The following is a 13,309-nucleotide window of genomic DNA, read 5'->3' as shown; positions in this document are numbered from 1 at the left end:
GGGGGGGTGTCGGGGCATTTGTGAGCACGATGCTTCACTCGCTAATGGGATCGGAGGCCCCGACGGGCCCGTTGGAGGGAGCTTATCGAGTTATGGCGCGAAGACCAAGGGCAGGAGAAATACCTCGAGCCATAGTGGTGAGGTTTCACCACTATAATGACAGAGAGATGGTCCCAAGATGGGCGAAGAAAACTCGGAGCTGCAGGTGGGAGAACGCGGTGATCCGCGTATACCAGGATTGGAGTGCGGAGGTGGCGAGAAGGAGGGCAAGTTTCAATCGGGCTAAGGCGGTGCTTCACAAAAAGGTAAAATTTGGAATGCGGCAAACGGCGAGACTGTGGGTCACATACCAAGGGAAGCACCACTACTTTGAGACGGCAGAAGAGGCGTGGACATTCATAGTGGACGAGAAGCTGGAATAGTCTGGCGAGAGAAAGAGCTTCTGGGACAAAGTGGTGGAGTGACTATGTGGGACGAGGAGGGGAGGGGGGACGATTTCTTAATTGTTAACTCTTTAATCCTGTAAATGTTCTCTCTTCCCCTCGTTTGGGCGGGGTGGGGGGGGGGGGGGGGGGGGGGGGGGGGGAGTATGAGGAACTGTGGGCACCGGTAGGTAGGAAAGCGGGGCTGAGTGGGAAACGCGGGTCTCGTTCCTGCGCTATGGTAATTATAGCGGGAACATGGACGCAGGAAGGTGGGGGCCTCGCACAGTGAGAGGCAGAGGGCAAACGGGGAAGCCGAGGTCAGCCAGAGTTCGCTGACTTCTGGGAGCAACATGGGGGGTGTAATTACGCTAGAGGGGGATCTAGCGGAGGGGGGGCTAACTGGGTTGCTGCTGCTAAGGGGAAGGGGGAGCTGTTATGGGGCGGGGTGGTCGAGGCGGGAGGGCACCGGTGGGATATACGGGTACGTGGAAACCGGGTGAGGAGCTGGGAAAAAAAAGGGGATGGCTAGTCGACAAGGGCGGGGGGTAAAGAGCCCCCCAACCCGGTTGATCATGTGGAACGTGAGAGGGCTGAATGGGCCGATTAAAAGGGCGCGGGTACTCGCACACCTAAAGAAATTAAAGGCAGATGTGGTTATGTTGCAGGAGACACACCTGAAATTGACAGATCAGGTCAGACTACGTAAAGGATGGGTGGGACAGGTGTTTCATTCGGGTTTGGATGCGAATAGGGGGGTGGCTATTTTAGTGGGGAAACGGGTACGGTTTGAGGCAAAGACCATAGTGGCGGACAGTGGGGGTAGATATGTGATGGTGAGTGGCAGACTGCAAGGGGAGGCGGTGGTTCTGGTGAACGTGTACGCCCCGAACTGGGATGATGCAAACTTCATGAGGCGTATGTTGGGGCGTATCCCGGACCTGGAGGCGGGAAAGTTGGTAATGGGGGGAGATTTCAATAGTGCTTGATCCAGGGCTGGACCGGTCGAGGTCCAGGACCGGGAGGAGGCCGGCAGCGGCCAAGGTGCTTAAGGACTTCATGGAGCAGATGGGAGGAGTAGACCCTTGGAGATTTATCAGACCTAGGAGTAAGGAGTTCTCATTCTTCTCCCATGCTCACAAGGTATATTCACGGATAGACTTTTTTGTCCTGGGAAGGGCACCGATTCCGAAGGTGACAGGGACAGAGTACACAGCCATAGCCATCTCGGACCACGCTCCACACTGGGTAGATCTGGAGGTGGGATAGGAAAAGGAACAGCACCCACTCTGGAGAATGGATATGGGCCTGTTGGCTGATGAGGGGATATGTCTAAGGGTGAGGGGGTGTATCGAAAGGTACTTGGAGCTTAATGACAATGGAGGGGTTCAGGTGGGAGTGGCCTGGGAGGCGTTGAAGGCGGTGGTCAGAGGGGAACTGATATCCATAAGGGCACATAAAGGGAAGCAAGAGAGTAAAGAAAGGGAGCGATTGCGGAGAGAACTTCTGAGGGTGGACAGGCAATGTGCAGAGGCACCGGAGGAGGGACTGTACAGGGAAAGACAAAGGTTACATGTGGAATTTGACCTGCTGACCACGGGTAAGGCAGAGGCACAGTGGAGGAGGGCACAGGGAGTGCAGTATGAGTATGGGGAGAAGGCAAGTCGGCTACTGGCCCAACAGTTGAGGAAGAGGGGAGCGGCGAGTGAGATAGGTGGGGTGAGGGATGAGGAGGGAGAGATGGAACGAGGAGCGGAGAGAGTGAATGGGGTGTTTAAGACATTCTATGAGAGGTTGTATAAGGCTCAGCCCCCGGAAGGGAAGGAGGGAATGATGCATTTCCTGTATCAGCTGGAATTCCCGAAGGTGGAGGAGCAGGAGAGGGCGGGACTGGGAGCACAGATTGATGTGGAGGAGGTGGTAAAGGGGATTGGGAGCATGCAAGCGGGGAAGGCCCCGGGACCGGATGGGTTCCCGGTGGAATTTTATCGGAAATATATAGACCTACTGGCCCTGCTTTTGACGAGAACCTTTAATGAGGCCAGGGAAAGGGGGAAGTTGCCCCCGACTATGTCAGAGGTGACAATATCGTTACTTTTGAAGAAGGAAAAAGACCCGCTGCAGTGTGGGTCCTACAGGCCCATTTCCCTTTTGAAGGTAGATGCTAAGCTCCTGGCCAAGGTAATGGCGACAAGGATAGAGGATTGTGTCCCGGGGGTGGTCCATGAGGATCAAACTGGGTTCGTTAAGGGGAGACAGCTGAACACGAACATACGGAGGCTGCTAGGGGTGATGATGATGCCCCCACCAGAGGGGGAGGCGGAGATAGTGGTGGCGATGGATGCCGAGAAAGCTTTTGACAGGGTCGAGTGGGACTACCTGTGGGAAGTGTTGAGGAGATTTGGTTTCGGTGAAGGGTTCGCTGGATGGGTACAGCTGCTATATAGGGCCCCGGTGGCAAGTGTGATCACGAACAGGCAGAGGTCTGACTACTTCCGTCTTTATAGAGGGACGAGGCAGGGGTGTCCCCTGTCTCCGTTACTGTTTGCATTGGTAATTGAGCCCCTGGCCATAGCACTGAGGGGCTCCAGGAAGTGGAGGGGAGTACTCAGGGGAGGAGAAGAATACCGGGTATCATTGTATGCAGATGATTTACTGCTGTATGTTGCGGACCCGGTGGAGGGGATGCCTGAGATAATGCAGACACTCGGGGAGTTTGGGGAATTCTCGGGGTACAAATTGAACATGGGGAAGAGCGAGTTGTTTGTGGTACATTCGGGGGAGCAGAGCAGGGGAATAGAGGATTTACCGCTGAGGAGGGTAACAAGGGATTTCCGGTACTTGGGGATCCAGATAGCCAGGAGTTGGGGAACTTTACATCGGCTTAATTTAACACGATTGGTGGAACAGATGGAGGAGGATTTTAAGAGATGGGACATGGTGCCCCTGTCACTGGTGGGGAGGGTGCAGGCGGTCAAAATGGTAGTCCTCTCGAGATTCCTTTTTGTGTTTCAGTGCCTCCCGGTGATGGTCACGAAGGCTTTTTTCAAGAAGATCGAGAAAAGTGTCATGAGTTTTGTGTGGGCTGGGAAGACCCCGAGAGTGAGGAGGGGGTTCTTGCAGCGTAGCAGGGAGAGGGGGGGACTGGCACTACCGAGCTTAAGTGAGTACTATTGAGCCGCCAATATTTCAATGGTGTGTAAGTGGATGGGAGAAGGGGAGGGAGCGGCGTGGAAGAGATTGGAGATGGCGTCCTGCAAAGGAACCAGCCTACAAACACTGGTGACGGCACCGCTGCCGTTCTCCCCGAAGAAATACACCACAAGTCCAGTGGTGGTAGCAACACTGAAAATTTGGGGGCAGTGGAGACGGCATAGGGGAACGATGGGAGCCTCGGTGCAGTCCCCGATAAGAAATAATTATAGGTTTGTCCCGGGGAGAATAGATGGAGGATTTGGAGCATGGCAGAGAGCAGGGATTGTGCAACTGAGGGATCTGTTCTTGGACAGGACGTTTGCGAGTCTGGGAGCACTGAAGGAAAAATATGGGTTGCCCCAAGGGAATGAATTTCGATACATGCAACTGAGGGCTTTTGCGAGGCGACAGGTGAGGGAGTTCTCGCAGCTCCCGACGCAGGAGATTCAGGATAGAGTGATCTCAGGGACATGGGTGGGGGATGGTAGGGTGTCAGATATATACAGGGAAATGAGAGACGAGGGGGAGAACATGGTGGATGAGCTGAAGGGAAAATGGGAGGAAGAGCTGGGGGAAGAGATCGAAGAGGGGCTGTGGGCAGATGCCCTACGTAGGGTAAACTCTTCGTCCTCGTGCGCCAGGCTTAGCCTGATACAATTTAAGGTTTTGCACAGGGCACATATGACCGGAGCAAGGCTCAGTAAATTTTTTGGGGTAGAGGATAAGTGTGGGAGATGCTCGAGAAGCCCAGCAAACCACACCCACATGTTTTGGTCATGCCCAGCACTGCAGGGGTTCTGGGTCGGGGTGGCGAAGGTGCTTTCAAAGGTGGTGGGAGTCCGGGTCGAGCCAGGTTGGGGGCTGGCTATATTTGGGGTTGCAGAAGAGCCGGGAGTGCAGGAGGCGAGAGAGGCTGATGTTTTGGCCTTTGCGTCCCTAGTAGCCCGGCGAAGGATACTGCTTATGTGGAAGGAAGCCAAGCCTCCGGGCGTGGAGACCTGGATAAACGACATGGCGGGGTTTATAAAACTGGAACGGATAAAGTTTGCACTAAGGGGTTCGGCTCAGGGGTTCACCAGGCGGTGGCAACCGTTCATTAACTACCCGCAGAACGATAAAGGAAACGGGAAGGTAGCAGCAGCAACCCAGGGGGGAGGGGGGAGGGCTCAGGTGGGTCCTCAGGGGTGTTTATGTAAAGATATTGGTACTTGGTTATGTATATTGAATTGAAGTGCTGATTTTATTATTTTGGAGAGCTATTATTTTTGTTATGGCAGTTGCCATTTAGTTTATATATTATTTATTTATTTGTTAAAATGCGGTCACGGTTATTTATATTGTTTTGATGTTGTAAAAAGGGGAAAAACCTTTGTATTGTTTTGTATGGCCGAAAAAGTTGAATAAAATATATTTTTTAAAAAAATAAAGGTGAGAGCAATTGATATGAAAAAAAATAGTAAATATCTTGGGCCTCTTAACTTCTAAATTGAGGGGTAAGGGGAAGAGAATGGAAAGGAGAGAAAGTGTGGAAGGATGAAAAATATTCCACTATTCAATATCATGTCCAATTTGTATTTTAACTCTTTACCCATCATAGTTCAGTATTCCTTAATAGCCTTACACAACACACATCATCTATTAATCACAGTTTAAAAAATTTTGATTGACCAAACCTCATCTGCTTTTTGAGAGGTCCAAATTAAGGGTAAGAGCTCCACATTTTCATTATTCTTATGTGAAGACGTGCTTATCGACTTCCCTCCTGAATGGTCCAGTCCAGCTTCACTTTGTAAAGTTATACCAATTTGTTCTGGACTTCCCCACCAGAGGAAATTATGTGTCTTCATTTATGCCATCAAATCCTTTAATAATTTTGAATATCACTTCGATCTTCTATACTCAAGAAAATACATGCCATGTCCTCTGGTATAGTCCTTTTAGCCAGAGCATTATTCTGGTTACTCTGCTGCTTCCCCACCAAAGGCAATATATCTTTTGAGATGCAGTGCTCACAACTGAATGAACTTACAACTTAGAATAACTGTTTGTTATATTAATAATTACATTTTGTAGGTATTCAATACACCTGTCCAAATGGTTCCAAAGCTTAACACTTCTGTTGGATCCTCAAGATTTCGCTTGTTTGGAGCATGAAATACCACAGAGGCTAGTTGGATTGAAAGACCCGTTTCTGTTCTGGAAATTCTAATCAAGGGGAAATGTTGCAAGTTTTAAAATTCCATTCTATCAAGGACGAAATCCATAAAGGTAGATGGACTGTAAGCTTGTGGTCGCTTTCAGATCAAATTTCCCAACTAGTTATAACATGGCCACAGATTTTTAATAAAATATTAAAGTTAGGTGCAGATAGAAATCCTTTGGACTTGGTTTTCTTCTCTCCCCCCCCCCCTCCAATTACTGTTGTTCACAATTCAAAGCACTGAATTTATCTGTACCCTACCCACTAACTTATAAAATGATATAAAATATAAATACTTTTTTTTTTTGAAAAAATCTTTTTCAGCAGTTCTTCTGTGAAGATCTGCAAACATCCACTTTTTTCGGCAACATATGAATTCCATGCATTGGAAAAGTGCCAAGCAGAAGGACCGCCATCAGTGTTTGTTTCATAAAATAGGGTTCTTTAATTATTGGTCGGAATGTTGATTTGGGACAGGAGTTTCAAGTATCTGCCGTGAATCATGTAAAGTGATGTTTCTTTGAAAAAACTTTAAAGCATGATCAAACAAGGGTAGGTAGATACTGGTTTTTAAAATGAACTTTCCTTTTAAGTAAATTCATGCACATTAGCAGATCATAGCTGAAGCATTACCATTGCTAATTTTAAATGTGCAAAGAAATTAAGTGCAGTATGTGTTAGAGGCATTAAAAACTCATTGTGCACCAATACTTCAGGAGCATGAGAAAAGGTGCCCTTAAATCACCTGTATTTTGGACCGAGAACAAGCATTTGTGGTTGAAGACTGTGCAGTGTGTTTTCATTACCATTGAACAACAAAAATCTGTGGAGATGGTCAAAATCACTTTCTACTCAACAATAGTGGTTGGAAGAAAACACACTCAGCCAATTCTTCTGACAAAACAATCATATGCCCATTTGAACTCGCTACGCCTCCAGTCGTACAATTATAGTCTGTTTTCAAACTTGTTTACATCTAGAAATGACAGTTTGCATTGCATGACAGGATACACCTATTGTTACTGATGTAGTAATTTCTGGCCATGTGTGTTGCGGGAGCTTGTTAAACATTTTTAAGCAGACCTGACATCTCCCAGAATCAGTTTTTTCTGCCTTCTCCAGGGAACACGTGCTCATTGGCAGTGTTGTTATCCTTCATTTAACATCTATCACAACCATCCCAGTTGATGGCATCATCAACTAACTACACAGGAACTAGACCAAGATTCAGAATTAACTAATTATATTTATTAAAAGTAAGCTAGTCAGTAAAATGCAGAACAGAACAAACTTACGAACAATGATAGCAGTAAAAAACTTGATTAAAACCATGCTCTTCTCCTGACAGCTTCCAATCTCCTCCACCTGTTGTATGCTTGTATTCTCCATTACTTATTGGATAGTATAACCCAAGGTTTATCAATAGAACTTCTTGTGATTGGAACTGAATTTTGAGACATTATTTTCTTTTTTTATAAATTTAGAGTACCCTATTCTTTTTTCCAGTTCAGCGGGAAGTTTAGCATGGCCAATCCACCTACCCTGCACGCCTTTGGGTTGTGGGGGTGAGACCCATGCAGACACGTAGAGAATGTGCAAATTCCCCATGGACAGTGACCCATGGCCGGGATCAAATCCAGGTTCACAGCGGCGTGACGCAGCAGTGCTAACGACAGTGCCACCGTGTCACCCCGAGACATTACTTTCTAAGCATTTCTTCAATCGTTAATTTCAAACACAAGAGGAGGATTATTGGAAATCATGAAAGTGGTTTTATTTCAGAAAGAGCAATTAAGAACAAAACACAGGGGGCTCAGGGGATAAGTGGAGCGACCATCTAAGTAACTCCTTTCCTAGTGGTCGTCAGAAAGTGCCTTTTGAGACTTCCGGTGGCACCCTCGAGGAAGCAGGTCACAGGTCGGATTGCTCCCGCCCGCGATGGGCAAACGGACCTTTTTAAACGGACTTTTGCGGGACCTGGCGACCTGGTTAGGTTGAGGGGATGATAGGGAAGCGGCTTCCCCCCCCCCCCCAGGGTATGAGCAGCTGGACCAGAAGTGGTCGAGTGGAGCGGCAGGGCTCGAAGCGGGAGCAGCGGGGACCCCAGGCCAGGCGGCGAAACATGGCGGACGGCAGGGAGCGGAGGCTCACTGTCCAAGGGAGCAGCAGATGGAGTTTTTTAAGAACTGCTTCGCCGAATTGAAGAGGGACACATTGGACCCGATGAGGGCAGCAATGGACCGAATAGTCGAGGCGCAGGCGGTCCAGAAGGCGCACTGGGAGGTCGAGGTTAAGCTCTCCAGCCAGGCGGACACTGTGGCGGAGCTGGAGCATGAGGTGGAAGAGTTGAACGCCCGCCAAAGGATGATACAGGAGCAGCTTGAAGAGCTGGGGAACAGAGCCAGGAGGCAGAATTCGAGGATCGTTGCCCTCCCCCCGCCCGAGGGCTGCGAGGGGTCGGATGTGGGTGCATACGTGAAAGGTATGCTCGAGGCGCTGATGGGGCTGGGGGCCTTCCCCTGACCCCTGGAGTTGGATGGGCGCAAGGAAGCCCAGGACGGGCGACCGCCCGAGGGCACTGGTGGTCCGCTTTCACCTGCTTGCTGACAGGGAACGTGTGCTGTGATGGGCCAAGGCGGATAGGAGCAGCAGATGGGAGAATTGTGAGGTGCGCATCTACCAGGACTTGGGAACGGAACGGGCCAAGAGGCGTGCAGGATTCATCAAGGTAAAGGCAGCCCTCTACAAAAAGGTAGTGAGGTTTGGAATGCTGTATCCTGCGAAGCTTTGGGTTACGTTTGAGAAACTCCACTACTACTTTGAGACACCAGAACAGGTTTGGACTTTTATTAAAGAAAAGCTGGACTTGAACGAACGGGCACTTAGTTTTCTCAGTGCTGTACAGTGGCGGCGGTCTGTTAACCTAATTTGCTCGGACTAGGTGTGGACTTTTATTAAAAGCTGGACTTCAACTAAGGGACTCTGGGCTCTCAGAGCTTTTGTGTGGCGGCGGTTTGTTAAATTATCCTGTACTGCAATGTTCTATCCAAGATTGTTTTCAGCCGGGACAGAGAGCGGGGACTTGAGGGCGCATTGTGTAGGGTGTTTTGGGGGGATAGCATCAAGGGGGGGGGGGTAGAGAGAGGGGCCGGGGGTGGCCCGAGCGCTCAGGTGGGAGACAGACAGGCGGCAAGGGCAGGGGTCAGCGTAGCTAGATTAAGTCAGGGGGCCCCAGGGAGAGTAGGAGGAGGGGCGGGCTAGGGCCAAGCGCAGGGCTGGCCTGGCAGGTCAGGCCTCCGGGGGGGGGGGGGGGGGGGGGGGGGGGGGGGGGTAGCCGGGAAGGAGAGCATGGAAGACTTAAGTGGGCAGGGGGGGTTGTCTAGGGATCCCCCGGGGGAGAAGGTCGCTTGCAGACTCTCAGGGAACAGCGCAGGAAACCCGACAGCAGCAGCACCAGAGGGAGAGGGGGGGGGGGGGTTAGAGCCACATTAGTTTAGTTGAACATGTGGGGCAGGGCAAACAGAGCTGACAGAGGAAGTGCTTTATTAACATGTTTATTCTTTCCCACTGTTTTGTTAAGGCTCTTTGCATAGGGCCTGTTTTCTCTCTGGAAATGTTACAAATTTGTTTTAAATAAAACATTTCCCCAAAAAAGCTCCTTTTGTATAAAACACTCTGCCCCTTCCCCGGGCAATGAATATGGGTATCCAAACAAAAGGGTGGATCTTTACAGGAAGTCCAAAATGAAACCAATTACTAATTGCCCCAATTAACATGGGAGCATATTTTCACTGTCTACTTCATGAAAAATAAACCCCCGTCTCAACAGTAGCAGTATATGCTTGGGTATAATTCTAACTCACCACATCAATTTGAAAACAAAACACTTCACAAACTAATTTCCAAATCCTATGAAAAATCCAAAGAAGATGCGAGTACACTCAATGACATAGAAAAAATATAATTTGAAACAACTAATGGATAGCACTTGTTGGATCCATATTTCAAAATATCTTTCATAGCAGAGGTATTGGTTTTGAGAAATTGCCTCTGCATTGCAGTATTTCCTCAAGAGGGGATCTACTGAAACAAAATGTGCCTAATCACCGCTTGAATGACTTCTCACAGCATGGCAAATTCTTAATGCAATGAATATTAATGATTTCTCTCTGAGAGGTCAGCTGAGTTTTCATTACAAGTACTGCCAACCACCCTTATTCAGTATTCCATTTCTATTTATAACTTAAAGCACGATAACAGAAAAAGATCGGAGTACAGATAAAAAAAGTTTAAACTCAACCCAACTAAAAAATTCTGAACATAATTTTCATACTATAAAACACAAAGATTAATGTTTATCCATGTTCAGCACAATCATGCAGAAAATAGATCATTTCAAATAAAGTCACCAGGTTTGCCAGAACTAAAGGAACTAGAACAATCATGTTTTTAGATTTCTAGCGGCACAGAAGTCTTTCAATTGTAATAATTTTCTATACATCTGCAAAAATTCCATGCAAATAAATTGTGGACTTGATTCCACTAGCTGCATATCATGAAGTCAAAACCCAGCTCCCAGTTAAAAGTTTGGTGGGGAGAGTTGACCGTGAGAGCAGTTAAGAAAAAAATTATATCTATGCTGGACCCATATTACTTTGGTCGATACGTCAGAACGCATGACGCATGAAAATGCACCACTGTTGACCACTTAGAGAATGTCAAGGAGATCGGTGATTTCCAGGAAGGTTTTTAGCATGACTGCATAGCCAGTGATCAGTGATCAGGATGCTGCTCTCAGGAGCTTAAATATTACCAAAATGTTTAACAGGATCTTGCACAGTGCTATCATATGGAGTCCCATCAGAGCCATATTCAGGACTTTTGAGATCCACCTCAAAAGCATAGCATTAACATGAGAGTTGATAATTTCATTCAAAAAGTCTTGATAATCTGTTTACGGTCTCTCCCACTCTTCATTCTTTGTGTCAAGCACTTTAACTCACCAATTTGTTAATTCTGTTTTACATTCAGCTGTCTCAATTCAATGGGTGCCTTTGACGCTATGTCCCAGCATAAAATTTCTGGCCAGCATTGAGGTAATGATTTTTCCCATGTCTGCGTGGGTTTCCTCCAGGTGCTCTATTTTCCCCCCAAAAGACGTGCTGGTTAGGTGAATTGGACATTCTGAATTCTCCTTCAGTGTTCCAGAACAGGCGCCGTAGTGTGGCGACTAGGGGATTTTCACAGTAACTTCATTGCAGTGTTAATGCAAGTCTACTTTTGACACTAATAAAGATTATGATTTAGTTACTAGTGCAATATCTTATAGAAGATATACCGCTGTTCTGATTTCTTACCGTTGTTTGTTCAGTTCACTGAGCTGTTGCTGGAGATTCTCAATTTTGCTGACAAATTCCTGTTCAATCTTTCGATTTTTCTCTTCCATTAAATGTTTAGTTTGTTCAGACTGTTGCAACCTAACATTAAACAAAAGTAGTGTCAATTGATGCAGAAGTTATGAGATATCAGAAAGATATATCAGAAAAATGGAGTTGTACAGACGTTAAATATGAATAATATAGCAATAATTATTTAACAATGCAGCACTCAAAGATTTCATACCAATTAACTCTGAACCCTCATCATTTAGATTTTGAAAAGGTTTTCACTGCTTCTTTTGAGTACATGAACTCTGACATCAACTGCCTCTGTACCAGGCATCCACTAATAATGCTTTAGATCAGCTATCAAGATACATTAGTGTACCCGAGAACAGCCATCATGTTCCCTACTCCTTTTGGTTAACTATCCAATATCCACATTGCGCAACACACAGCAGTACATCCAGGATTAGGATTAAATATGGAGAGTGGGGCAAATTGGAGATGGAGAAAAGAAAATCAATCCGTACTCTATGACCTGACAACATAGTGGTTTTCCAACACTCTGTGCTTGATGTTCTTTGCCTTGCATCAAGTCAGAGGCTTATAGACTATTGATTTATCCTTGCATCAAGTCAGAGGCTTATAGACTATTGATTTATTGATAGTTTTAGGTGCTAAGTGAATGTAATTAGCTGAGAGATAAAGTTATTAAAGGTGTCTTGATTGTGAGAGCCCAGTCATTGTTTCACATATTGAATTAGCCATTATATTCCAGTGTCTTGACTCTGGGAACCCAGACAGACATTGTTTCAGTCAATGTTTCATATAATGAATCAGCCATTGCATTCCGGTATATTCAGCACTAAAAACGTATCAACTAATCAGTTACAGCAAGGTCTCCGTGCCAAGCTGTGGCGTGAGAAACCGATCAAGTAATTTTTCTAAGACTGCGCATGCAGACGCTGAGCTAGTTTTAATGGGCACCAATCTTAATGGTTGATTAATATTCATCCTCTAAGTAACAGACATCCATTTGAACAAACCAGGAGGTCTCAGCTGAGAATTAGAAACCAATGAGTAAATAAAGGGTTAAACCAGAGGTAAGAATTCCCTTTAAAGTAGGACCTCGTGGTTGAAGTCTTGTTCCTGAATTCCAGCATTCCTGAATTCTTGAATCATCTATCTGTTTGTGTTTAAAGTGATTTCTTTATGCTTTTATGTTTTAGACTTTTTGCAATGAGTTTGACCCTTGTCTATCGTTTGATATTTCATTTCTCAAGCTTTGATTCAGTTCTTAACAAAGTGTATTCAAGTGGATAATTAGCAATACAATCGTATTTTGATATTGTGGCCGAAGGCCACCTAACATGGCGCCCTGCAAAATACGCTGGGAAAATGTAACCAAGTAATGGACAAGCAGGCTGCAATTCAAATAAACATTATGAGCAAGCTGCAGGCTAGACATCACAATACACAGGAAAAATACAATCTTCAGGCCATCCCAGGAACAATAGAACTATCCTGTCAATCACACTTTTTGGCCAGACACAGAGGCATTTAAACTCCTTATTTGGAAGGGCCTACCTGCCGCCAACACATGCAGGCATGGCCACGGACTGCCCATCCCAAAATCGATGTGGCAACCCCTGATTGGATTTGATCGATCACGGTGATCGAGCCCTGAACAATTGATTGGCAATGAACCAGGGACTTCCCAAAAGGGACGTCCAAGCTGAAATCCAAGCAGGTTAAAAGGTGCTGCATCACCTTAGAATCAATCTCTCTGCAACAGCAACAAAACAACAGTGAACTTCACCAGCCACCACAAAGAGGACCATCACACCTCCGAACAGAAAGAAGACCAGAGCCAGAGCATCAGACCAGACCAAGGACCGAACATTGAGGACTACCGAAGTCGAATATAGATAATGGCCTTTATCTGTCTGGGTACTTGCTGGTCACTCTATTAAGTTAAGGTCTAGTTTGAACTTTAGTATTCTGTAAAATAACTTGTGCTGGATGGTGTGGTTGATTAACTGTAACACGGAGTGTGAATAAATACTATTTGATTGAACAAAGCCGGCTCACAGTCATTTGTCCACTGCATT

General features: G+C 46.6%; 1 protein-coding gene across 1 annotated transcript in view; it reads right to left on the bottom strand.

Annotated features, from left to right (window-relative positions):
• Positions 1 to 13,309, bottom strand: part of LOC140426948 (RUN and FYVE domain-containing protein 1-like) — a 104,206-nt gene that overhangs the window by 31,703 nt on the left and 59,194 nt on the right. Inside the window, exon 13 of the mRNA XM_072512253.1 lies at positions 11,175 to 11,294. Coding sequence (XP_072368354.1) covers positions 11,175 to 11,294 — 120 coding nt within the window. The remainder of the gene's footprint in view (positions 1 to 11,174; positions 11,295 to 13,309) is intronic.

Source organism: Scyliorhinus torazame, chromosome 7 (assembly GCF_047496885.1).
Source record: "Scyliorhinus torazame isolate Kashiwa2021f chromosome 7, sScyTor2.1, whole genome shotgun sequence".
NCBI classification, from domain to species: Eukaryota; Metazoa; Chordata; class Chondrichthyes; order Carcharhiniformes; family Scyliorhinidae; genus Scyliorhinus; species Scyliorhinus torazame.
Note: the sequence above shows the minus strand (reverse complement) of the source record. Positions and strands in the feature narration are given on the sequence as shown.